Source organism: Grampus griseus, assembly GCF_964374135.1.
Source record: "Grampus griseus genome assembly, chromosome: 7".
Taxonomy (NCBI): Eukaryota; Metazoa; Chordata; class Mammalia; order Artiodactyla; family Delphinidae; genus Grampus; species Grampus griseus.
In genome coordinates, this window is record NC_139001.1 from 93,230,532 (window position 1) to 93,258,220 (window position 27,689).

A 27,689-nucleotide genomic window follows, 5' to 3' on the forward strand; every position below is an offset into this window, starting at 1 on the left:
TGGCACTCATACATGACGGAAGCTCCACAACATCCCAGAGGCATCTTGTGCCTCGCTCCTGGGGATAAGTCATAACTTATTCATACTCTTCAAATCCTGCCTGGAAAACTTCCCCTCCTACATTCTAATAACCCATTCACCTACCTTCATTACAACTCAAGACATAAATTTACCTGTGCAGCAAACTGCCTTGCTTCTTCTAGAGGAGCATCAGAAGGGAACTGATTTGTAAAGGAAGAACCATCAGGAAGACGGAATTGAATTCTCGCAACACTGCTATGAGAAAATGAAAATTTAAGTCAGCATCTTTACTTATACACATTCTCAAACGACATCATTAAAACTAAGAGAAAATGGAAGTGGTAATGTGTAATGAAAACAGGTTTTTACGGAGAGTTGGGGAGGGAGGATTGGAGGAAGGTGGTCAAAAGGTATAAAATTCTAATTTAAGGTAAATAAGTACTAGGGATGTAACGTACAAGACGACTATAGCTAACACTGCTGTTATGATATATAGGAAAGCTGTTGAGAGTAAATCCTAAGAATTTTCATCGTAAGAAAAGAGGTTTTTTAACTGTATCTCTATTTAGCCCATGAACAACAGGGGTCTGAGCTGCACGGGTCCACGTAGAGGTGGATTTTTTGCAATAAACACATACTACAGCACTGCACTATCCACGGCTGACTGAATCCATGGATGCAGAACCGTGGACACGGAGTCATACATGGAATTTTGACTACGCGGGGGTGGCACGCCAACTGCAACCCCGCACTGTCCAAGGGCCAAATGTGTATGAGAAGATGGATGTTAGCTGAACGCGCCGTGGTAATCATTTCAAAATATATGTAAATCAAACCATCAGGCTGTATTCCTTAAACTTACAGAGAAATGTATGTCAAATATTTCTCCAATTAGAGAAAATAAAAAGAAAATTGGCTTTTTTCACAGTCAAATCTCATTTATTATTTTTAACAACAGTTTTGAGATAAAATTCACCTTTAAAATGTACAATTCAGTGGTTTTTAATACAGTCAGAGCTGTGCAACCATCACTACTATCTAATTCCAGAACATTCTCATCACCCCAAAAAGAAACCAAGCGCTTTAGCAGTCAGTCCCCATCCCTCCCTCTCCCTTTTCCTGGCAGCCACTCATCTACTTTCTGTCTTTGTGAATTTGTCTGTTTCTGGCACTTCCTATAACGGAATCATAAGATGTGTGACTTGTTGGTAACTGGCTTTTTTCATGTAGCATTATATGTTCCAGGTTCATCCAAGTTGTAGCAAGGGTCAGTACTTCCTTCCTTTTTATTGCTGAAAAATATTCCATCGTATGCTATATACTATATTTTGTTTATCCCCTCTTCAGTTGATGGACATTTTGGTTATTAGCACATTTTGGCTATTATGAAGAACACTGCTATGAATATTCATGTACAGGTTTCTGTGTGGACATTGTTTTCAACTCTCTTGGATATATACTTAAGAGTAGAATTGCTTAGCATTTTGAGGAACTGCCAAGTTGTTTTTCCAAAGTGGTTGTACCATTTTATAACCCCATCAGCAATGTAGGAAGGTTCCAAATTCTCCACATCCTTGCCAAGACCTGGCGGTTACTTACTTACATTACTTACTTACTTACTTATTTTTTTTCGGCCATGAGGCATTCAGGGTCTTAGTTCCCTGACCAGGGATCGAACCTGTGCCCCCTACATTGGGAGCATGGAATCCCAATCACTGAACCGCCAGGGAAGTCCTGGTGGTCACTTTAAATTTAGCCTTCCTAGAAGGTGTGGTTTTGATTTGATTTTCCTAATGACTAATAATGTGGAGCATCTTTTCATGTGCTCATTAATCACTTGTATATCTTCTCTGAAAAAATATCTATTCAAATTCTTTCCCCATATTTAAATTGGCTTGTTTGCTTCCTTGTTGTTGACTTTTTATATTCCAGTTACAAGTCCGTTATCAGATATATGGTTTGCAAATATTTTCTCCAATTTTTTTTTTTTGGCCGCACTGTGTGGCATGCAGGATCTTAGTTCCCTGACCAGGGATCAAACCCATGCCCCCTGCAGTGGAAGCGCGGAGTCTTAACCACTGGACCGCCAGGGAAGTCCCTCCAATTTTGTGGGTTGTCTTTTCACTATCCTGATGATATATGATATCCTTTGAAGCATAAAAGTTTTTAATTTCGATGAAGTCCAACTTATCTGTTGCTTTCTTTTGTCACTTGTGCTTTTGGTGTCATGTCTAAGAATCCACTGCCTATTCCAAGATCACAAGATTTCCTCATTTCTTTTCCTCCCAAGAGTTTATACTTCTAGCTTTCACACTTAGGTAGATGATCCATATGGTGTGAGATAATGGTCCAAATTTATTATTTTGCACATGGATATCCACTTGTCCAAGCAGCATCTGTTGAAGACACCATTTTCTCCCCCATTGAATAGTCTCAGTAAACTTTTCAAAAATCAGTTGATCATAAACGCATAGGTTTATTTCTAGAGACTCAATTCCTACTACAGGCATACCTCAGAGATATTGTGGGTTTGGTTCCACACCACCACAATTATCACAGTAAAGCGAGTCACATGAAATTTTTGGTTTCCCAGTGCATGTAAGTTATGTTTATACTATACTCCAGTCTAATAAGTGTGCAGTAGCATATGTCTAGAAAAACCATGTACATGCCTTAATTAAAAAATATTTTATTGCTAAAAATGCTAACTATCAACTGACAACAGAGTTGCCACAAAACTTCAATCTGTAAAAAACTGCAATAAAGCATTAGCGCAATAAACGAGGTATGCCTATACATCAACCCATCTGTCCATCCTTATGCCAATACCACCCTGTCTTGGTTACCGTAGTTTCATAGTTAAGTTTTAAAATCAGAAAGTTTGAGTCCTCCAACTTTGTTCTTTTTCCAGATTGTTTTGACTATTCTGGGTCCCTTGCATTTCCATATAAATTTTAGAATCAGATTCCTGCATAAATTTTGGCAAAAAAAAAACAGCTAGAATTTTGATAGGGATTATGTTGCATCTGTAAACCAGCTTGAGGATTACTGCCATCTTAACAATATAGACTTCTGATCTATGAAAACAAAATATCTTTCCATGTATTTAGTTAGGTGTTCTTTAATTATTTCGATAATGTTTTCTAGTTTTCAGTGTACAAATTTTACACTTCTGTTAAATATATTCTTAAGTATTTTATGACTTTCGGAAAATAGTTTTTATTTATTTTATTTATTTATTTTTGGCTACACTGGGTCTTCATTGCTGCGCACGGGCTTTCTCTAGTTGCAGTGAGTGGGGGCTACTCTTCATTGCAGTTCGCGTGCTTCTCATTGCACTGGCTTCTCTTGTTACAGAGCATGGGCTCTAGGTGCACAGGCTTCAGTAGTTGTGGTGCGCGGGCTCAGTAGTTGTGGCTTGCAGGCTCTAGAGCACAGGCTCAGTAGTTGTGGCACACAGGCTTAGCTGCTCCGCAGCATGTGGGATCTTCCCAGACCAGGGCTCGAACCCATGTCCCCTGTATTGGCAGGCGGATTCTTAACCACTGCGCCACCAGGGAAATCCCACTTGTTAATCTTCTAATATAGAAAATACAGAAAAGTACAAAGAACAAAACAAACATTAACCGTAATCCTACTAGCAGTATGTACTGGAAATCTGAATTTTTGTCTTTGCAACACATTTTTGTTTGGGGAACTGCCTTATCCCTCCAATTCATTCATTCATTCGGGTATGATTATCAGTAATATTTCCTTATCTCCTTCAGCACAGGGGTGGGCATGTCTACTACCCCAACCAGCTGGCCTATACAAGTGGACATAGTGATTGGTATTAAGATGGCCACATGACCCAAGCAGGGCCAATCAGAATTCTCAGTGAATGAGAAAAAGGATTAGTCTTTCCTCTCTAGGATCAGAAGCTCAAGATCCTGGAAGGTGCCAGGAGGCCCTAGGCTCTCCTGACACTATCTAAAGAGTTTCTCTGAGAATAAAGCGAAGACAGAAACCAAGAGATTAAAAGGAGAGAGAAAAAATCCTAATAATATCCTTCAGATCTCTGGATCTGGTGATGCCTAACCAATTCTATCACTGTAACTCCCAGCTGCAGAGCCAACAGATTCCCTCTTTTGCTTAATCCTGTTTGACTTGATACTCTAACAAGTGAAGAATTCCAGTACACATGAGATAATCACTATAATCATTTTGATGTATGTGCTTTCTGTCTTTTGAAAAGAGATTTCTTCAGCCTTCTTTTAAACATCATGTATTTAGTACCATTACGTTGTACATTCACATTCAATGACAAATAGCACTGGCAGCTGCCAAACTGCTCAATATGTTCTTGCAGAACGATTTATTAATCCACAGAACACATCAGTGTTAAAAAGCAGCCCACAACTGCTTTTCTCCTCAGCTGCCATGTACACACATACATTTTAGCAGGAAATAAAGTACCTTCTTTCTCTTGTGGAAGAGTCTCTCTTGACTTCCATTTCTGCCTGTTTGGCTAGCAGGGCAGCAGCTTTAGCAGCTTCTACTTCTTCCTTTGTCTTTGCAAAACGAGCAGCTCTCTCTGCACGGTCCTTTAAAACAGTTGTTAGATACTAATTATATTTCACTGCCAGAAAGATCTAGTTACACATTTCCAAACATAAGGAACATAAATATGCATGAAATTCCTTAAGGCCATACATGAACTTCATCACTCTGATTCTGGTATTTTTTAGTTTTATCAACTTTCAGGGACCAGAGTTATTAGTAAACAAACAAGGACTTGATTTTGGTCACTATTCTCTCTCTAAAGTCTGGAACAAGGTCTGGCAAATAACAGATAATCAATAAATATTTACTGAATGAATAAATAAACGAACAATATTAAGTAGGGTGTAATATGTATTACAACTGCTTAATTCTAAAAGCAATTGTTGGGACTTCCCTGGTGGCGCAGTGGTTAAGAATCCGCCTGCCAATTCAGGGGACATGGGTTCGATCCCCGGTCCGGGAAGATCCCACATGCCACGGAGCAACTGAGCCCGTGCACACAACTACTAAAGCCTGTGCGCCTAGAGCCTGTGCTGCACAACAAGAGAAGTCGCTGCAATGAGAAGCATGCACGCTGCAACAAAGAGTAACTCCCACTCTCCACAACTAGAGAAAGCCTGCGCACAGCAACAAAGACCCAATGCAGCCAAAAATAAATTAATTTTTAAAAAATAAATAAATAAAAGCAATTATTGCAAAACTATCCTAAAGCTTGATGTGTCTAAATCCTTTGAATGTCCTAAAAAAGATGCTTATGACTAGTGGAGCCTGTGACGTTGCAAATTCTTAGCTTCTTTCCTGGGGAATCTTTGAAAACTACCTTTTCACTACTGATAAAATTCATAATATAACACTGAGAAAAACTACTTACAAAAAATCATCTCAAGTTTAATCTTAACTGTATTTTAATTCAATACACAATTTCTAGGAAAAGAAAACAGAATTGGTATGCTCTGAGTCCCTAAAATCTACTATTTTCGTGTGCCCTGTCTGGTAGTAAGCCAAAACCATTGTGCATGAAAAAACAATTTCACTAATGTTCTAGAGTCAAGCATTAAAAATAAACTTAATACTCACCAGTGCAATCTGCTGTTTTATACGCTCTCGAGCTGCCCTATCTTCTGCCTTTTCTCTGTTTCTTTCCTCTAACATTCTTTTTGTTAATTCTTCTTCTTGCTTTCTTTTATAATCCAACATTTCTTTTCCAGTTTTCCTCCTCTCAATTTCCTTCTTAATCTCTCTCTGAATTAAAGAAAAAGTAAGTTTTATGAGTCAAAAACAAAATTTAATAATCTTCCCTTAATATTATTTTGTATGCAGGGAAAGCCAGTTGTAGGGTACAGCTAAAGGAACAGAACAACTTCACAAAATCTAGGGGTCTAGTAGAATATATTAACAGCATGGGTTAATGGTCAAATGTCTATCAATTTATAAGTCTTTGCCAGTGGTTCTGTTAAGATTATGATGTGGTCAGTGTCATTTGAAAAAAAAAAACATTACAGGTCTTTGGTTTCTGAGGTGCCCTCTAAGGACATGGTAGTCATTTATTTAGCTTGAAGACCTGATAACCTTCGTATATTAGAGCCCCAAAGAGATGACGGAGTTCAGGTGCACGAGGTGAGAAAAACGAATGGTGCACTAGAATGCAGCAACACCAAAGGAAAAATTCAGCAAAATATCTACGCATTTCTTTTTCACAAAAAGGAACTAAAACTCTGAACTGCATCAAACCAATTTTAGTTCAAGTCCCTTTATTCTTAGCATAAAGGATTTATTGCAGAGGAAGAAAAGATGGTCCAACCTATTCCTAGCAATTTATAAAATGAACACAAAAAAGTGTACACTATGACCTTACTACAGAAGACAGATAATTCCCCTCACTGTGCTGCAACACTGAACTATATAACCAGGAAGCCATTCCAGGTTTGCCAAACTGAATAGGGAATCAAATGCTCCCTCACTTAAGGGAAGAGGAAAACAATGCCAGGCACATGCACTTTACCTGTTCTTCCTCTTTCCTTTTCTCTTCTCTCCTTTCTTCAAGTTTTTTGGTTAGTCTGTATTTTAAAAGTTTAAAAAATACATTAACTGAGATACATCATATTAATATAAATTACATTTAGAAGATTTCTTTAGCTAAAAACTGGGGAAATGTGGAGACAGACAAAAAACCTCCTGAAGGCAAAGCAACAACTTACCTACCTGGTCCCTGCCCCTAGGGAAATCCATGAGGAGTCAGTGGGACCATCAGAAGCCTCACTCCAGCTCTAAGTGCCTTACCTCCTACTTAACATTAGTTCCCATTCCTCCCAATTTATCAGATCTTGATTTTTTTTGTTTTGGCTGTGCCATGTGGCTTGTGGGATCTTAGTTCCCCGACCAGGGATTGAACCTGGGGCCTTGGCAGTGAGAGCTCAGAGTCCCAACCACTGGACTGCCAGGGAATTCCCTGAATATTTATTTGAAAATATGCATCTTCAAATACGTATGTATAAATCAATGACTTATAAATGCTTTACTTCTTACAAAGACGTAAACAGTATTATGGCACAAAACTGTTAAAAAAATAAAAGCAAAAAGCTGAAGGCTAACATTTATACAAACCAGTAATTCCGAAATTGATTCTGAACTGTGAGAAACTCAGCAATTAAAAACTAATGATTCTGAAAGCAGACAGTGGTAATGGCTGCACAACCTTGTGAATATATAAAAACCCACTGAATTGCATACTTTGAATTTTATGGTATGTGAATTATATCTCAATTTTAAAAAACTAATGGCACTTTCTCTCAGAGGGATTTAGGTTACACAGGTATATGCATTTGTTAAAACTCAGTTGAACAACTTGTGCCAGAAATCAAGGGATGCTCAAAGAACGATGGTTTAGAACCCCAAAGAGATGATGAAGTTTAGGTGCACACAGTGAGAAAAATGAATGATGCGCTAGAACACAGCAACACCAGAGGAAAAATTTAGCAAAATGTCTACAGATTTCTTTTTTACAAAAAGGATGTCAAAAGGACATAAGGCCCAGGATGAAGAGGTTCCACTAACCAAATGTGAAGCAATCTGTGCATCAAAAAAAAATTGTAAGAGAAATTAATTGTAACACATTAGGGTTAAAAAAAGGACCCATGAAATATCTTACTGCTGACGGAAGTTATGAATTGGTATAACCACTCTGGAAAACTGTTCAGCCAGTATCTATGACCCAGAAATTCAGACTCCTGAAAATACACCCAAAAAATATGTTCACCAAGACATGTAATAAAAGAATGTTCATAGCAATTCTTTCTTAACTGACCCAAACTGAAAATAATTCAACAGTAGAATGGATAAATAAATTGTGGTACAGTCAATACACAGTCAATATAGCTATACAGTAACAAGCAACAATTTGAAGTGCTTACACAATTTTAATTATATGATCATATGACCCGGATTTTTGAAATGCTGTCTAAGCAGCTAATAGTTACTTCCCAATGAAAACTGTTTTGTTATTAAGAGCTTGTCAACATTTTATCTAATCTCAACATTAGTATCCCTTTTCAAAAGCTTAACAAATTTTGTGTATATGTATCTTCTAAGAGTGCTTTATAGTTTTTTTCAATTTAAGAAATCTCAAACAGCTGTAGACCCACTCTGTCCTGACAGGCTAACTATAAAAGTAATAATGCTCAATGAAGAAAACTTGGCAACCCCAGAACAAAGCAAAGAAAAAAAATCTCGAATTCCAATTTCATAGATACCAGTATAAACACTTTGGTGCATATCTTAACATAACTTTTTTGGACTCATTATACTATATAACACATATACACCAATATGTGTACATATTTTTTAATTAAAAATGTCATATTATATTCTATTTACAGAACCGTCAGGCAGACACAAGCAGACACCCCTTTACGTAAGAATGGAAACTATTGGGGGGAATTCCCTGGCTGTCCAGTGGTTAGGACTCTGAGCTCTCATTGCCAAGGGCCCGGGTTCGATCCCTAGTTGGGGAACTAAGATCCCACAAGCCATGCAGCGTGGCCAAAAAAAAAAAGGACTATTAAGTAATAACAGAAACTCCCCTTTCCCACAGGAATTAAATAGCACTTGATCTCACCCCACAATAAAGGGCTACCTGCCATGTTTCTTCACATCCCCCCCCGCCACAACTCTCGAAATCTTTTCCTGATTTTTCATTTTCACTTCACCCCAGGATCCCAGGGTGATGCAAGTAAGGGTGCACAGTGGTGGGCTTGGTGTTAGCAAAGCAGAAAGAAACAGAAGAGGATGAGCCCCTGGGACTCTGGTTCCCTACTGCTTTTCTTCCAGACACACACCATTTCTCATTGCTGTGAGAGATCTACCTTGCTTTGCACCTCCAGATTCTGGCCCTGCCCCAACTCCCATAAAGAACAATCAGAATCTAGGTTTTGCTAAAATGAAGCACATTTTTACTGAATCATAAGCTAACCCAAATACCCAATGTCAGCAATCATTTTGAACTCTGGTTCCCCATAACATCTATGTGAACAAGAAAATATCAAGTCTAAGTAATTTTTCTTAACTTCCACATTACACTGAATGATTTTTAAGTCAAGATTTTAAAATATTCCTGCTTATCCATTCACCATTAACTCAGTTATCTTTTAAGAATCATAGTATAAGACTATGATTTGATAATCACTACAAAATTAAAAATACTAAACTAGAAACCACAAGAAGTCAGAAATTTGATTATGAGACCAACTAATAACACATGACACTTAATAGACACCCACTTATGCAGAACCCAGGCTCAGTACATAGTCATAAAATTAGCTGAAGTTCTTGCCCATCTGGAACTTATCCTATGACACAGAGAGATAAAAGCAGAAGTAACAGATGGAAACACATGTACCAAAATACTAGTGAAAAAGGGATTCTTAAAATTATCAGACCTGAAGCTGACTGACGACTTCAGAGATACAGAAGTTTTTACTTCTAGAATGTAGTTTTTATGGATACAAATAAGTTGGTCAGGTAATAAAAAAACTTCAACCTAGAATTCTGAAATTTCATTTGTGTAATTTTAGCTCTTATTCAAATCAATGAAATAACTGAAAACCACTGTCTTTCTAACAAAATACTATTTCCAAAAACAAAACCAAACCTTTCCACTCTGATGGTGAGCTCCTCTGTAGGTCTCTGATTTGAACATCCACCAGGCTCTTGAGACACAGTGGCCTGGCCTGAAATTTCTCCTCCTTAATTATTAAAAAAAAAAAAAAAAAGAAAGAAAGAAAGAAAAGAAATAAGAAGAATATTGCATTCAATGCCAATTTTTAAAAAGGTATATATCTTTTGGGTTACAACGTCTGTTAACAATCTTGTTTCTTAAACAATACATTTTTTCCCTAAGAATGGAGTAGGAGATAAGAAATGAGCTATTACTAGTGATAATTCTTATGACTGGATCTGGATACAAAAGTATATAAATGGGAAATAAGGCAGCTACCCAGCTGAAAGCCACTGAGCTAAAACATGAAATATTAATCTGGCAGTGACAGATACAACAAAAGTAGATTAAGCATGCCTGGCCAGGGGTAGGCTCTACTCTAAAGAAGCATGGTGCAATATCTTTGGTATCCCATAGGATAGCCACTAGTCAGGGACAAGTGGCTACTCAGCACTAGTAATAAGGCCAGTGCAGGTGAGAGACTAAATTTTTAATTGTATTTAATTTTAATTTAATTTAATTTAATTTAATTTGTGGCTGCGGTTATGGTATCCAATAGTGAAGCTCTAGGGACTTCCCCGGCTGTCCAGTGGTTAGGACCCTGCACTTCCACTGCAGGCGGCACGGGTTTGATACCTGGTTGGCGAACTAAGATCCGGCATGCTGTGCATCACAGTCAAAAAAAAAAAAAAAAAAAAAAGGTGGAGGGGGGAATTCTAGAGGCCAAGTTTGATACTGAGTATCACTCTAGACTTATGATGATCCAAGGGATCTGCTTCTGCACACCACAATGATTCCTTAGAAAAGCTTTTTACATCTACACTAGTGTTCTTTTAAGGATCTCCTGAAGGACAGAATTTTGTCCTGGCCTGCTGTAGAGGATAGCTATGGTCTGGTACTCCCTTTCAGAACCTCTGCTATTTCCTTCCTTACCACTCACCATCAACTTAATTCTTCTTTACCTTTTTGATCCCTGGAAGAGCATGGACTGCGGAGCAACAGAGTCTGGGCTGAATCCTGTTCTGTCACTTTAGTAAGTTACTTACTCTCACTGTACCTCTTCCGTAAAATGGGGATAGTAACCTCATAGAAATGTCATGAGAAGTATGTGTTAATAGAAGTAAAACGCTGAGACTTCTACTAGGACTAGCACATAGTAAGTGCTTCAGTTATTACAGCAGTAGTAGAAATATTAGAATTATTAAACAGAACCAAAGGTACACATCTCTTCTTACCTCTGCATTCAGTGCATCACCTATGTAACTTGAAATCAGCCACAGTAGGAATATTTACACTTTGGAAATTAGCAAACACTACAAATAAGGGCTTTTTATCTCCCCCCAAAAAATAACGTTTTGTTAAATATTTACCAGCATACCACTGAATGAAACCCTTGGATAAGAAGTGGTAACCTCTGGCAGCCAGTGTGTGTTCAGTAGGAAATTAATCACTTTTCTTTAGTAAATAAAATGAATGCCAAGGACATTTGTATCTTTTTTATTTTTTATTTTTTTGCGGTACGCAGGCCTCTCACTGCTGTGGCCTCTCCCGTTACAGAGCACAGGCTCCGGACGCGCAGGCTCAGCGGCCATGGCTCACGGGCCCAGCAGTTCCGCGGCATGTGGGATCCTCCCAGACCGGGGCACGAACCCGTGTCCCCTGCATCGGCAGGCAGACTCTCAACCACTGCGCCACCAGGGAAGCCCGACATTTATATCTTGATATCAGAAAAAAAATTTAAGAAAACTTCTGAAGATAATTTGTGGACAAGCTGAAAAGAAAAGTGCTGTGTGTAACTTAGGTGGATCTATGACTCATAAACAAAGAAAAATGGATGGCAATAAGCTAAAACAACTGATAAAAATCCAAACACAGGGACTTCCCTGGTGGCACAATGGTTAGGAATCTGCCTGCCAATGCAGGGGACACAGGTTCAATACCTGGTCCAAGAAGATCCCACATGCCACAGAGCAACTAAGCCCGTGCACCACAACTACTGAACCTGTGCTCTAGCGCCCGCGAGCCTAGAGCCTGTTTTCTGCAACAAGAGGCGCCACCGAAATGCAATGAGAAGCCCGCGCACCACAACGAAGAGTAGCGCCCGCTCACCACAGCTAGAGAAAAGCCCGCGCGCAGCAACAAAGACCCAATGCAGCCAAAAATAAATAAATAAATAAATGTATTTTTTTTAAAAAAATCCAAAAACAATAAAAATTTACTAGAGGAGGTTCTGTCTTTAGGTTTAAGAAGACAACTGGAGGGCTTTCCTGGTGGTGCAGTGGTTAAGAATCTGCCTGCCAATGCAGGGGATGGGGCTTCAAGCCCTGATCCAGGAAGATCCCACATGCCGTGGAGCAACTAAGTCCGTGCGACACAACTACTGAGCCTGTGCTCTAGACCCTGGGAGCCACACCTACTGAGCCTGCACGCCACAACTACTGAAGCCCACGTGCCTAGAGCACGTGCTCTACAACAAGAGAAGCCACCGCAATGAGAAGCCCGCGCACGGCAACAAAGAGTAGCCCCCGCTCACCGCAACTAGAGAAAGCCCACGCACAGCAACAAAGATCCAACACAGCCAAAATTAAAAAGATAAATTAATTTTAAAAAAATGATATATTGGACTCCAACTCAAACAAACTGAAAAACTTAGCGTAATATAAATATTGCCTAGATAATTAATGATAAAAAGGAATTACTGTTAAACTTTCTAGGTTTCATAAGGGATAATGGTATTGTGGTTATTTTTTTAAAGTGCTTATCTTTTAGATACCAACATTTTTTGTTTTGTTTTGTTTTTGCTGTGCCATGTGGCTTATGGGATTTTTAGTTCCCTGACCAGGGACTGAACTCGGGCCCTAGGCAGTGACAGCGCGGACTCCTAACCACTGGACCACCAGGAAATTCCCAGTACCAACATTTTTAAAGATGAAATGATATAATGCCTAAGTGTGTTCTAAATAATAAATGGCAAGGAGATGAGGAAAGGGGGCATAGATGAAACAATATGGGCCATGAATCAAAAATAGTTGGGGGACTTGTCTGGCGGTCCAGTGGTTAAGACTCCGCACTTCCACTGTAGTGGGCGCAGTTTGATCCCTGGTCAGGGAACTAAGATCCTACAAGGCACGGGGTGCAGCCAAAAAAAAAAAAAAAAGTTGGAAGATAGGCAATGGGTTCATGGGATGGGATTTCTTATACTATTTTCTCTACTTCTGTATATGTTTGAAATTTTCCATAATGAAGCTAAAAAAAAAAAAAAAAGCTACAAAGAACTAAGATTAGAGTTGCTACTCACCTCGGATAAGACAGAGTCTAACAGTTTGAGTCTAACCAAATTAACTGCCTACTAAAACAAAAACATCAACACTCTTTGTGGGAATATAACAGAATCCAGAGTGTTATGTGTAACTCTTTAAGTAGCACTAAAGCACTCAAGTTAATGGGAAATTACAGAGCATCAAATTGCAGTTCAATAAAGGAAGAACTTTTCTAAAAACTAGGGCTTTGACAATAGAATAGGCTTCCTAGCAAGGTACTGAGCTTCCTGTCATTAAATGTATTCAAATAGAGGCTTGATGATTATCTATCCAGGATGCTGGAGCACGATCACCTTTTAGGATACTAATATTCTAACTTCTTAACTTATCTAACCCTACATTGCCTAATACAAAGCTATATTACACAGAACAACTCTGACTGTGCATGATCCCTAATATACAGTATAAAATTTCTCCTCTGCCTTTTCTATCAACCCCTCTGCAGTCACACCTCCTACTGCTACAAGCTCTATTTTACAATTAACTTTTAATTCTAATTTTAAAAGTGCAAATACTATTCTCTTAAAAGTAAATAGTATTTTATGTTATAAAAACAATTTCAAACACATCAGTTCACTTGGTCCTTTCAATATCCTCTGGCTGAGAAGAGATTTACAAAACTCATGAGTATCATAATGACAGTCCCTGAACCATAGCACAGTAGCAGAAATTACTACTATCAGCTGTTCTGGACTGTTGCCTATTTGGGTTTGAAGGACAGAGTCACTGACTTGATCCCCTTCTACCACTAAATGACAAACATTAAATTTAAAGTTAAATGAACGTGCAGAGGGAAAATACAGTATTCTTATTTTTAAGGATATTAATCCACGGCCTTTATAGTGAAGTGGAGTGTTTAGTGTACCCAAAAGGGTACATTAAAAATTACCTGTTGCAGAATCTGACTTTGTATCAGAAGTGGGTGGTGTCTCACAGAGCTCTACATTTCTGGACTGACAGTTTTCAGAAGTGTTGTTATGTTCAGATGAGGTGGATGAAGTAGAGACTGAACTTTCTGACTGGCCTCTATTTGCCACTGATATTTCACCTTTTAACGAGTGCATCTAGGGAGAAAAAACATTGGAATTTAATTACAGATAAGAATCTAAGTTTACCATGGTATATGAGACCAAAACATGAGCAAGTCAATTTGTACTCCACAGAAGGGAGAAGTACTAAACTTTCCAAGTAAATCAATCTAAAATGTATAATCCTAAATATGACATAATCACATTATAGAATTCAACTGCAAGGTGACAAGAGCACAAAAAGATATTTAAAGCACACTGTTGACTTTTCTTACAATTAGAATTCAAGGAAAAAAGTTACAAGCTATATTAGCCATCTGCCCAAAGTGGATGCAAGTGAGAAATTGAGTAAGGTCCTTAAAACAAGTCAAGCAATATACTGTTAGGGATTTTAATGTGACAGCAACTCCCTTTTGCAACAAAATAATAGTGACTGCATTATGTGGCTGGCTGAGGGAGAAAAAGGGAAAGGAGAATAAGAAGTCACTCGTGTATTAGGTATAGGCACCTCGAACTGCATAATGTTATTTTCAAAACCAGTCCAGAAAGACAGTATTTACTACCTTTTAATAGCATGGTTAGTTCCTGAATATTCAGAGTGGCTCCAAAAATATTCCAATGTCAAGTTCCTGACAAACCATTTACCCATGTTTATACAAAGAACATTCTGTTTCTTCTCACCTGCCGGACTTTGTGGATTCTGGTAACAAGTTCATCTGCAGGAACACTTCCTGCTATTACTTCCAAGGGAATTCCACTGTCTCCAATAAAGAAACTGGATGGAACACACACTACAGGATCTGTACAGTTTAATTAAGTCTAACAATTCATGGGAAACAAGAGAATAATTTTATGAAACACTATTGGTAACAAAGCAAAAGAAATCATCCTTGTGAATTTCACAATATAATCAGCTAACATGTTCACAAAATAATTTCAACTACCCTGTCACTATGCCTGTAGTGCAGGTGATATGTGAATTATGATTTATCTATATCACATATATAAGTGGAAAACATCCACTACATTCCCCTCTATCATAACTTTTACATCTATCTTACCTCTTGCTAGCTACTTCTAACATTCCAACCAAACTGCATCATATTGGTCTCCAGCTATTCACAATTTACAAAAACTCCCCAAGGGGACTTCCCTGGCGGTCCACTGGGTAAGACTCTGCACTCCCACTGCAGGAAGCAGGGGTTCCATCCCTGGTCGTGGAACTAGGATCCTGCATGCTGCACGGTGCAGCCAAAAAAAAAAAAAAAAAAACCAACAAACTCCCCACGATTCCATTTGCTACAAGGTACTTACTGTCTCAAAGGACACTTAGCAATATAAAGTTTCCATAAACAAGAATGCATGAGTTCCTAAATAAAAACGAATAATTTCTAATTGTCATGAATCAACCAAAAGAAAGGAAACTCCTCAAGCAAAATATATATAAAACCAATTCTTCATGGAAAGGATACAGATCTGTGAAAATTGTAGGCAGGCTTCACTGTAAAACAAAATCAAACAGAAAATCACTAGATGAATACAAGTATTTCCCAAATATTGAGTTGTTTTTATAAAAATTTACTGTAGCAATTACAAGTATTTTTCTTAAACTATTAGTTCCTTTCATAGCCAGCAACTGAAAGGGGAAAAACGTAATCCTTATCTCACAGACCTTTTTTGGTTTGTTTTATAATTTTCAGATTAAAGAGCACTTGTTCTTGCAGCCCACACACTGGTGGCCAGATCTGGCACCTAAAAATCAACTTAGCATCTGCCCCATGTGGCTTCCTCAGCAGCAAGTATTTCTGAATACAGTATCTTAACTTGTAATAAGAAGATATTAATACCTGTGACTTACTTGTGCAAGTGATAATACTTTTATAATAACAAAGGATTCAAAAAAACCTAAATATCCACCAATAAAAACTAATGAATCATGCAATTGCAAAAAGGATAAAAGTATAAAAAGGTATGTCAAACTACTACCATTTTTGTAAAAAAGGGGAGGAAAACAAATATATTTTCTTGATTTGGTTGCCTCCAGAGAAGAGAACTGGGTGGTCAGGGACAGGGATGGGAGAGAGACTTTACACTATAATACAAATAAAAGACACTGATCAATGTAGAGGAATAATACCAAGAATCAAATTAATGCTTCTAAGAACCAGAAATTTGCTTCATTTTCTCTGAATATAAGGCATGATTATCATAAAAACATCTAAAAATACAAAAGTATAAAGAAAAAAATTACCAAGAATCCTACCTTTTCAGAAATAACCACTGTAAACTTTTGATGCATTTCCAATCTATTTTCAATGCAGGACATAACATAAACTAACATGTTCCTAGAACATTAGGTAGCTTTGTTACTATTATATAATAAATAAAATTTACTTTTCATAATTTAAAAGACACACTAGATTCTATTAGTAGACTGTCCAAAATGAAACAACTATCAACCATCACTATACACAGGTATCCCTGCATCTGCTAATAGAAATTTGTTTTAAAAAATACTGGATATATCAGTCTGTATATAAATCTCAACAATTCTGAAATTCTCATTTCTTCCACATTCCCAATAAACCTCTACATTCCTCCTGCCATTACTGACTCTAAAAGGTGCTTCTGGAAGAAAATGAACAATATCAATGACACAGTAGACTCTTTTAAAAAACGATTACAGCTCAAATGTATAGTTCAGTAACTGCTGCTGTTGTGAGGCAGACTATACTATGATTTGCTTTGTGATGTTTTGTTAATAAAGAAAATTTTTAAATAAAAAGTTTACAAACTTATAGGTAAATTTCTGAATATTTTAATCTTGACAGTAATTTTCATTTTGATATTACCGATATCAAAAGGACAGAACTACCACTTTAAAACTGCTAATGAATTAATGTTTCCAGGCATTTATCATTGATGGCTGCTGCTAACATAAAGAGAAACAACAGAGCATTATGTACCCTCTAATGGGAGAATGGAAGACTTACCACCATCTATGAAGTAGTCAAGGGGGAAAAAAACCTAACCTGAATCCAACTGTCAATTTACAGAAAATAGAGGACAGAGTAATAAACTAAATGACACTAACAGAGCTGCAATACTGTAGTAGTACTGTAGGAAACTACATAACGAATGACCTGGTTTCCCAAGAAAATAAACTGCAAAGAAAAAGACAGACACAGAAGCGAAGCCTACAGAGTAAAAGAGACTTGAGAGAGATCAATGCATCACAATGCGTGGACCTTGATGGATCCTGAACCAAACTGTAATAAATTAAATAATAAAACCATGACTGATGAGAGAACTGAAAATTTGAACACTGAGTAGATATTTCAAGTTAAGAAATTAGATTCATTTTTGAAGTATTACAGTTATGTTAAAAAAATTAAGAATCCTTATCTTTCAGAGACATACAAAAATATTTATAGATGAAGTGATTTGATGACTGAGATTTATTTCAAAATTATATGGGATGAGTTGAAGTGGGTGAGTGAATAGATGAACAAGACTGACCATGAGTTGATAACTGTCAAAGTAGTTGACAGTACAAGGGGGTTCATTACACTACTCAAGCACTTTTGTGTGTGTCTGAAATTCTCTATCCCCCCCCAAAAAAAAAAAAAATTAACGAGGGGCAGAGGGATGTATTAACAAAATAAAACAGACTTGTGGTTATCAGGTCCTACAATGGACCTGTAAATGTCCTTATTCTTATTGAATAAAATGGTTCCATTTTCAAAAATAGGATCCAAAAGAGTGGTCAACCTTTCAGAGATATTTCAGGACCACAGTTCCTTTGCATTACTGGTGCATGTCACATAGCTACTTGGTAGACCAAGAATTCATAAGTTTTTCAGTATGATATAATGATGAACTTGAAAAATGGCAATCAGAATTTAAGTCCCTAAAATGTCTTAGACAAAAATCAACATTCTTATAGTCTAAGACTATCACCATAAATCACAACCAAAGACAATGGTTAAAAAAATTTTTAATTACAAGATTAAAACATAAGCAAACCTTTTGGTATCGATTTTAATAGCAACAAAACTGTTTGAAGATGCTTCTGTCACTTTCTCATCTTCCCAACTTGCAGCCATCTGTGTAGACTGCTCATCATCACCTGTAAAACATTTCAAGCATTCTTAAAACATAAGGCCAGTATCTGCTGATTCTTTTCCCTGGAAATCTGGAACTGCAAATAAAATGTAATCTCACAAATAATATTTTCTACCAAATCTGAATTTTCCATAAATGAAAAGTGTGACTTATATGCATTGTTAACATTAATGAGGGCTTCCCTGGTGGCGCAGTGGTTGAGAGTCCGCCTGCTGATGCAGGGGACGCGGGTTTGTGCCCCGGTCCGGGAAGATCCTACATGCCGCGGAGCGGCTGGGCCCATGCGCCATGGCTGCTGAGCTTGCACGTCCGGAGCCTGTGCTCCGTAATGGGAGAGGCCCCAACAGTGAGAGGCCCGCGTACCACAAAAAAAAAAAAAAAAAGTAATGAAAAACAAAATACTGCTATTTAGATTATACAAAGTGTTTTCTAAATGAAGACATCCGAATTATGATGCAAATATTATCACAATAATTAGAAGTCATGGGCAGAAATGTGACTACTTTGGCTTTTCTACATGATTTTAGAAAATAAATGTACAATACTTTTCCTTTATGCAGCATCTTTCTGTTGAGTTCAGTGTCCTCCACACACACCCCACTTATTTTCCAGAATTCCTCCAAGGTAGACAGAAGCAGGTGCAATCCTGTCTGCAGTTTTGGACCTGTCTTTTGTTATAGGCATACTAATTATAAAAGTTACACTGATCCAAAACTAATTATGCTGACAGAATTCAGCACGGTGGCTACTTTGGTAGAGCTACTATTGACCGGGAAGGAGGATGAAGGAGGCTCTGGGGTCTTGGAAATATTTATATCTTTTTTTTAAAATTTTTATTTTATATTAGAGCATAGTTGATTAACAATGTTGTGTTAGTTTCAGGTCTACAGCAAAGTGATTCAATTATACATATACATGGATCTATTCTTTTTCAAATTCTTTCCTCATTTAGGTTATTACAGAATATTGAGCAGAGTTCCCTGCGCTATACCATAGGTCCTTGTTGATTATCCATTTTAAATACAGTAGTGTGTACATGTCAATCCCAAACTCCCAATCTATCCCTACCCCCCAGTTCCCCCTGGTAACCATAAATTCATTCTCTGTGAATCTGTTTCTATTTTGTAAATAAGTTCATTTGCATCATTTGTTTTCAGATTCCACATATAAGTAATATCATATGATAGGAAATGTTTGTATCTTATCTGATAGTTACACAAGTGTATTCATCTACAAAAATTCATCTAGTTGTTCACTGAATATATTTCATTTAATATACTGTATGCCATACCTCAGGGACAAAATGTTTTAGAAGTTATACCTATCTAGAGATTATTTCCATTTTAGACTTGTAATATCCAGATTTTGGCATAACCACTTATTGGTGGGCAAAGGGAAACTTACCTGAGTTAAGTCACTGAAAAATATTTCTGAGGTTAGCAGAGCTAAGTGCTTTTTCAAAGGTGAGCAACCTTTGCCAATTTATGCTTAAAAAGGCTTCAGGTCACATTTTTTGCTTTACAAAAATGAGATCTTTCTATACCTACTCTTTTGTAGGCCACTTTCTTCCCATGTGTCTTCCCGCCTTCCCCAATTTAATCCACCCTTAGCCTTCCCCATTTCAGTTATCTGTTAATGGGTAACACCATCCTTTCAGTTCCCAGGCCAAAAAGTTTAGTTATTCTTGCCTTCAACTGACGGTATCTCCAAAATATATCCAGGGACTTCCCCGGCAGTCCAGTGGTTAAGACTCTGCACTTCCAGTGCAATGAGTGCGGGTTCGATCCCTGGTAGGGGAACTAATATCCCGCATGCTGTGTGGCACGGCCAAAAAATTTAATAATAATAATAATAATATATATATATATATATATATTTTTAAAGCACCTTTCTTTAAAAAGTCAGATCAGGGACTTCCCTGGTGGTCCAGTGGTTAGGACTCCACACTCTCACTGCCGAGGGCCAGGGTTCAATTTCAATCCCTGGTGGGGGAGCTGAGATCCCACCACAAACTGTACGGCACAGCCAAAAATAAAATAAAATAAAAAGTCAGATTACGTCAACCCTCTGATCAAAATTCTACAATAGCTCCCTATTTCCCTCAGAGTAAAAGCAAAAAGTCCTTACAAATGACCTCAGGCCTTCAGTTACCTCTCTGACCTCATTTCCTTTTATTTTTTTGCTGTCCCTTTCCTTCCTATCCCTTTCCTTTCTATTCCTCAAATATTAAAGACATTCTTTCCATAGGTCTGTGTACTAGCTGTTTCCTCAGCCTGCAATATTCTTCCCCCAGATACCTACATGGTTAACTCTCAACTCCCGTAAGTCCTTGCTCAAATATTATCTTCTCAATACAAACTTTCCCTAATCACTACTTTAAAATTAAACACTTCAGGGAGTTCCCTGGTGGTCCAGTGGTTAGGACTTGATGCTTTCACTGAGGGGACCCAGGTTCAATCCCTGGTGGGGGAACTACGATCCCACAAGTCGCACAGCATGGCAAAAAAATAAAATAAAATAAAATTACACACTTCAGATATTCCCAAAGCTCCCTCATTTCCCGCTTTTTTTTTCTGTAATGCTTATCACCTTCTAATAGACTATGCGTTTTACTTATTATGTTTACTGTTTATTGTCTGTCTCCCTGCACTAGAATGCATGTTCCATGAGAGCAAGGATTGTTTTCCTTTTTATTTACTGATATAACTCAAATGCCTACAACAGAACCTGGCCTACAGTAAAATACCTGGAATATAGCAGGCTCTCAGTAAGTATTTTGTGGAATGAATAGCTAAATTTCTGGTATAGTATCTTGGCATGCCTACAAAAACTTGACTAATGCTGCACAGTTAAAAACATTTTTTGTGAAATGAGATACAGGAATATTCAGTAATAAGGGGCTTGAGAAATCTGGCCACAGAAAAGTAGACAGGGACTAGAATGCACCCACAGACCAAGACCAAAAGAATGCCCATTAGCAGACCCCTAGATGTTGAAGCAGCAAACGGGAAAACTTTTATTTACAGTGAGATCATTCTGAGCACATCTTCAGACACTATGGGGTGAGGAGAGATGTAAAATTCCAAGTAAATGACAGGACTTTCAACCTAGAAAATAGCTATATAGGAACATTTTTACTAAACTTAGAGAAGGCTGTGAGGTGATAGGGATCTTTTTCCTTCAGTCTTTCTTTCATACGTTCACTATTTTATTCCACATTTACGTTGTGCTAGGCACTGAGCTACAAACTAAATATAAAACAAGTGAGATACTGTATGCCCTCAGTGGAGCTTAAAATCTAAAGATACAAAAAAAAGTATTTGTTTGGTCACCCTCTCTGAGGTGATATTTAAGGTAAGACCTAAAGGATGCAAGAGCTGAGCCATGCCACAAGCCAGAAGAGTTCACTACACAGAAGGAATTTCCATGTAGGGAAAGGTCTGTGTAATTATGAGTCTTGTGAACAACAGGGCGCAGGAGACAAGACGAGACTGAAGAGTTAAGGGTCCAGAGATGACGCCCACACTTAGGTTTCTCCAACTGGATGTAAGGTGGTGCCATTTACTTAGAACACTGGGGGAAAACAAAACAGGTTCAAGCAGTAATACTTTTAGTCTTGAGAATCCTGTGAGGCATCCAAGTGGGGATGTCAAGTTGGTGCCTGGAAGGATGGATCTGCCACTTCTCAGGCCGATGTCCTTCACTCCCTCACCCATGCTGTACGACGTAGATAGGGTCTCAAGTGTTCCAACCCCACTAGCAATATCTGTCCATGAGTCAGGCTACTGCAGAAGCAGCTGCTTGACCAAAAGTGATGGAAGACTGAATGGAATTACATTAACTCAGCAAGAGTTATCTTAACACTGCTGGGTGGGATTATTAATTGCCAACTTCAGTACCTTTAGTTTCTTATTTTTAATCAAATTATGAACTATGCTGTGGAGTTAGGTGGGCCAAAGATTTTAGGAGAAAACATTACATCCTTGGTGGTATGAGCAGTATCCAAAAGAAAAGCCACTTAAAAGAATAGTACAGGGCTTCCCTGGTGGCGCAGTGGTTAAGAGTCCACCTGCCGATGCAGGGGACAAGGGTTCATGCCCCGGTCCGGGAAGATCCCACATGCCGCGGAGCGGCTGGGCCCGTGAGCCATGGCCGCTGAGCCTGCGTGTCCAGAGCCTGTGCTCTGCAACAGGAGAGGCCACAGCAGTGAGAGGCCCGCGTACTGCAAAAAAAAAAAAAAAAAGAATAGTACAAACTCTGAAGCAAAGAGCTGCAGACCCGACAATCAGTAACTCCAACCTAGAAAAACTCAACTGGTCAAAACCTAAAGGGTTTTTTAGTCTATTTTAACCAAAAAATGAGGCATGAAATAGTGTCTGTCAGTCACGGAGATTTTAGCCAACTAGGAACACTAGTCAGTGAACCCACACCTCTACTTCAGAATCCTTATCAGATTATTCTGTCTTCCCAAGAATAGAATCAAAATCTTCAGTTTGATTTCTTTCAACTTACACAGCTATAATACTTTGAAAATCCTTGTTAACTCGTTGACTTAACTAGTAGTAATCTCTCTAATCTCTTAACATCAATCCTACATATTCTTTAATTCATCCATGAAAATTTCAGTAAAATATAAACAATCTACCTAAAATGCTTCCCACTTGAGTGGTTATATGAAGCAAAGATTACCCTTAAGACCACTCCTTCCAACTATAAACACTCCTTCCAACTATTATATCTTTTTAATTTTCAGTGAGTTGGTACATTACTATCAAGGTCTCAGACCTAAGAAAATCATGAGTTCTGGCTGTGTTCTTCAAAGTCAAGAACAGAGGTCTAAGCAATCTATAAGTGTTGCAGTTTCATGACTCCACTGTCTACACACTCCTGGAGGGACACTAATCCTACCTAATCTTGGAGATTAACTTCCTAAAACTCTAGAAAAACCAACAGTATTTTCAATGAGTCAAAGGACTGACTCCTTCGGCAGATTGCTAACAGTCCTCCTGCAAACACTCAACAGTCACTGATACCCTAAAAGCATACGACAGGGCTTCCCTGGTGGCGCAGTGGTTAAGAATCCGCCTGCCAATGCAGGGGACACGGGTTCAAGCCGTGGTCGGGGAAGATGCCACATGCCGCGGAGCAACTAAGCCCGTGCGCCACAACTACTCAGCCTGCACTCTAGAGCCCTCAAGCCACAACTACTGAAGCTCCTGTGCCTAGAGCCCGTGCTCCACAACAAGAGAAGCCACCACAATGAGAAGCCCGTGCACTGCAACGAAGAGTAGTCCCAGCTCACCACAACTAGAGAAGGCCTGAGCACAGCAACGAAGATCCAATGCAGCCAAAGATAAATAAAATAAATAAATGTATAAAAGAAAAAAATAAATAAAAGCATAAGATACATGCTCATCAGTAAAAAGTTAATTGAAGAATGTATGTATTATATATACACACAAAGCCCCAAAAATCTATAACTTAATGATGAATAAATCGTTACTAAACACAAATAGTTGAAATAATACACCTCAAATTAACGTAGTCACAAACACTGATTTGGTTCATGTAATGAAGACCAACAAAACCTCACAGAAGCAAAGGTTTACGGTAAATCTAGAAGATTTCAGTAATAAAATACGGAGCAAAATAACCCAGAGCAACACGGCATAAATGAGTTAGTACACCTTCTGAAACTGTAGCTATGAGACTAGGAAGACAACAAAAAGAACCAAGGCTGGTGTGTCTACTTCTTCTAAACAAATGGTTTTTTAAAAAAAATCAACTTGCAAGAAAGTAATTATTCCACATTAGATTCACCACTCCCATATCACTGTAAAAAAAAAAATCAAACCTATATAGACCTCAAAAGTTTGCGTTTCAGGAACATACGAAAGCCAGTAACCGTAAACATCAGGTGCTTTCTCTTTGTTGATTACCGATGACACAGCTTTCTTCCTGACAGCACACAACTAATTACAAGTAAAACTGCCTGCCTAATGGCCCGGCTCTCTTCCCACCTACACACTAACTACACGGGCGTTAAAGCCTCCCCAAGTGGATCCTCGGGGACAGAGCGCCCTACCAGGGGGGCCCGGGAGGCGGCGGTGGCGTCAGTGTACGCGCGGGGTCAGGCTCGGCGGGGCGCTGCGGGCTGAGCGGCGAGGGCCTGCTCCACCCGTCCCCTCGCCCCGCGCAGTGAGATGACCGTGGGGCTCGGCGCGCTTTGGCAGCGAGGCCGGGGCCGTGCCTCCCGCCGGGGGCCGGGAGAAGCGGGCGGTGAGGGGCCAGGCCCGGTGCGCTCCAAACGGACGGGGGAGGAGCTGAGACGCCAGGGAGACGGGCAGCCCGGGCCTCTCGGCGTCCGGAGGAAAGGCTGGGGGCCCCTGGGATTAGAAGTAGGCCGGAGGGGGTGTCCCGGCCACGTCTCGCGCCCTCGCCTCCTTCACCTGCCACGAACACCACGAAGACCGCGCCGCTCCTCTTGGCCGACGCGATGGCGGCCGGAATGGCGCCCTGGAACCACAGCATCGCTGCCCTCGGGCACAGGCGCTCGCTCGGTGTGTAGTCGCCTCGGTCCCGGAGCTGGCCCCGCCCTCTCCGTCGTTGGGCCCCGCGGCCCGCCTCCGGCTCCGCACCGGCGCGCAAGCCCGTCAGCGGTCCCCAGGACGCGCGCAAGCGCGCAGGCCGAGGCGCGCCCCGCGACACATGACGCCACGCGTCGCCGTCGGCACCGCGCTCCCGTGCCTTGTCTCGTTGGCAAGTCGGTGCGTGCGGGCGCCCGCGAGGCCGCAGGCCCTGCAGTCGCGGAAGTGGAAGGAGGCAGCGGAAAGGATGACTAATCGCTAAGTGGCGGCGGCGGCGGCGGCGCCTTCCTGAGGCATGACGGGAATTGTAGTCTTCTTAGGCTTGGCTCCTTTAATGTGGGAAATGTCACTGTGGTTTCCCGGGCACGGCTAAGGGGGCAGCAGTGAGAACCACTTCACAATCTATAAAGAGGAGAAGTGGCGCTAGTCACCGGGAGATGCCATTCTCGGCATTACTGAGACCTTAAATGTGGAGGAAATCATCCCCGCCCCGGGTGGAACCCTGCGTAGTGGGACCATGTAATTGTGTATTATGATTAGTGGTCATTGTGCGATAGGGTGGGTGTCTCTCGGTATAGAACTAAACGGGCTTTGTAGGGATTTACTGCAAGGCTTTGATTTCTATTGGACTTAATTTATCAGCTCAACCTTGAAGAAAGGAACCACAGCAGTCACCTTCTGTAATACCGTACAGCCCGTGTACCTGAGGGGAGGTATTGGTTGAACGCAGACCTTGAGTAATTTCATTGTGGTTGGTTAGAGATCATTCCAAACCTCAAAACGCTTAGCTACGCTGTTGCCACAGCTGCTTTCAAAAGTCAAAAGCAGAGAATAGATAATGATGTATTTTCCAGCTACTTTTTAAGGTAATACAAAAGAGAAGAATAGATAATTTTGTTTACGATGACAGAGTACTGTGATCAAGATAGGGCACTTTGTGGTTGGTTGCCATTAAAATGAAAACTGTTCATACTTAATACTTTCTTGAAATTACATGGTCTCTATTAACTATTGGCTAAAGCCTTGTATGGTTTATTTAAAGTTGCATACGCTATTATATTAGACATCCTACATCATTTAAATTTCTCTTACAGCAGTACAGTCATTTAACAATCCTTGCAGGGTTAAGGAGGAGCTACATCTGAAAATATACCTTTCCTACAAATATTTAACCTAAAAATAGCTAACATTCTTTCCGATTTTTTTTTTTTTTTTTTTTTTTTTTTTGGCTGCATTGGGTCTTCGTTGCTCCGCACGGGCTTTCTCTAGTTGCGGTGAACGGGGGCTACTCTTCGTTGCGCTGCGCGGGCTTCTCACTGTAGTGGTTTCTCTCGTTGCGGAGCACGAGCTCTAGGCACGCCGAGCTTCAGTAGTTGCAGCACACAGGTTCAGTAGTTGCAGCACTCGGGCTCTAGATGTGCAGGCTTCAGTAGTTGTGGCACGCAGGCTCAGTAGTTGTGGCGCATGGACTTAGTTGCTCCGCGGCCTGTGGGATCTTTCCGGATCAGGGATCGAACTCTTGTTCCCTGCATTGGCAGGCGGATTCTTAACCACTGCGCCACCAGGGAAGTCCCTCTTTCTGATTTTTATTTACACTTTTCCAACCAGGCCTCTCATACAGTGTTATTATAAACTGAAATATAATGCTGATTACAGACAGTTGCTGCTTACATAGGACACCATGCCTCAGGAAGAATTAGAGTTGATCTTCAACGTCAACTTTAAATGGATTCCTTGTGATTCCATCAACATATATATCCTTTTGGTAGAGCAATGTCTTTATTTCTAACGTTAGAATTAATATTAGAAGAATCATTCATAGCCTTTCACTCATTCATCAACTATTTATTGCTCATCTGCTATGAACTAGGCATTGTATCTGGCATTGATAAGAAGGTGAGGCAGTCAGACAAAGGCCCTGCCTTTGTGACTGCACAGTCTAAAGAGGAAGACAAGTGATGATGCATGCCACAAGAGGGGAAATTCTGAGTGCTTCAGAAATGTGATGATGTGACCCGACGTGGATAGCAGGGTTAGAAAAGACGTTTCTGAGGAGATGGCATGTGAGGGGAAATCTAGCTAGGTGAAGGAGAAGACCATTCGAGATAGAGGAAACAGCAGTGTGAAGGCTCCGAACGAAGCAAATGAGAAAGTACCCTTGAAGAACTGAAAAATGTCCAGTGTGACTAGAACATACAAAGAGTTGTATGGTGTAAATGAGGCTGGAAAGATAGCAAGGTTAGCTCATCCAGGGCCTTGGAAGTCATGTTAAGGATTGCAGACATTTTTCTAAGAATTGTAGAAAACCATTGAAGAATTTTAAACTGAGGAGTTACACATAAGATGTGTGTTTTTAATATGCAGCTATGCTGCAGTTTTAGTGGATTGTATTGGAAGTGGAAAGAGTGAAAGTGAAGAGACTGGTTAAGAACCCAGAAGTGGGTGCTTTTGAGAATTCTGGAAGCGGACCCAATAGGTTTTGTTGATCAATTAGCTATGGAATTTGAGGAAGGAGGAGTCAAGAAGAGATCTTGGGTTTCTGTTTTGAGAAACTGTATAGAAGATGGTAGTGTGATAGGGACCACTGAAGGAAGAGCAGGTAGGTGGGGACGTGGGCATGAAGATGTGAGTTCAATATTATTAGCCATGTGTTTGGAGTGCTGGAGAGACAGCAGGAGGAGATGTTAAGTAGGCAGATAGATGTCAGGTTGGGAGCTCAGAAAACTGTTCTTACCTCGAGATAGGAATGTGAGATTTCTCTACATACAGGGGATAATTGAAGCTCTGGAGGATGTTCTCACTTACGGTGTGTGCAAAATGAGGTAAGACAAGAGTTATGACGGAGGTCTTAAGA

At 39.7% G+C, this 27,689-nt stretch overlaps 1 protein-coding gene across 2 annotated transcripts in view; it reads right to left on the reverse strand.

Annotated features, from left to right (window-relative positions):
* UBXN4 (UBX domain protein 4) overlaps positions 1–24,887 on the reverse strand; it is a 31,050-nt gene extending 6,163 nt beyond the window's left edge. Inside the window, exons 1-10 of one of the 2 annotated variants that reach the window (XM_082657765.1) lie at positions 24,698–24,887; positions 18,150–18,252; positions 15,596–15,624; positions 14,805–14,923; positions 13,985–14,159; positions 9,710–9,803; positions 6,566–6,620; positions 5,641–5,805; positions 4,477–4,604; positions 174–273 (exon numbers count right to left, since the gene is read on the reverse strand). In XM_082657765.1, coding sequence (XP_082513891.1) covers positions 174–273; positions 4,477–4,604; positions 5,641–5,805; positions 6,566–6,620; positions 9,710–9,803; positions 13,985–14,159; positions 14,805–14,923; positions 15,596–15,624; positions 18,150–18,252; positions 24,698–24,779 — 1,050 coding nt within the window. In that variant the 5' untranslated portion in view covers positions 24,780–24,887. Of the gene's footprint in view, positions 1–173; positions 277–4,476; positions 4,605–5,640; positions 5,806–6,565; positions 6,621–9,709; positions 9,804–13,984; positions 14,160–14,804; positions 14,924–15,595; positions 15,625–18,149; positions 18,253–24,697 lie in introns of both variants that reach the window. The other variant, XM_082657764.1, reaches the window with a different exon arrangement.
* Between the last annotated feature and the right edge of the window lie 2,802 nt (positions 24,888–27,689).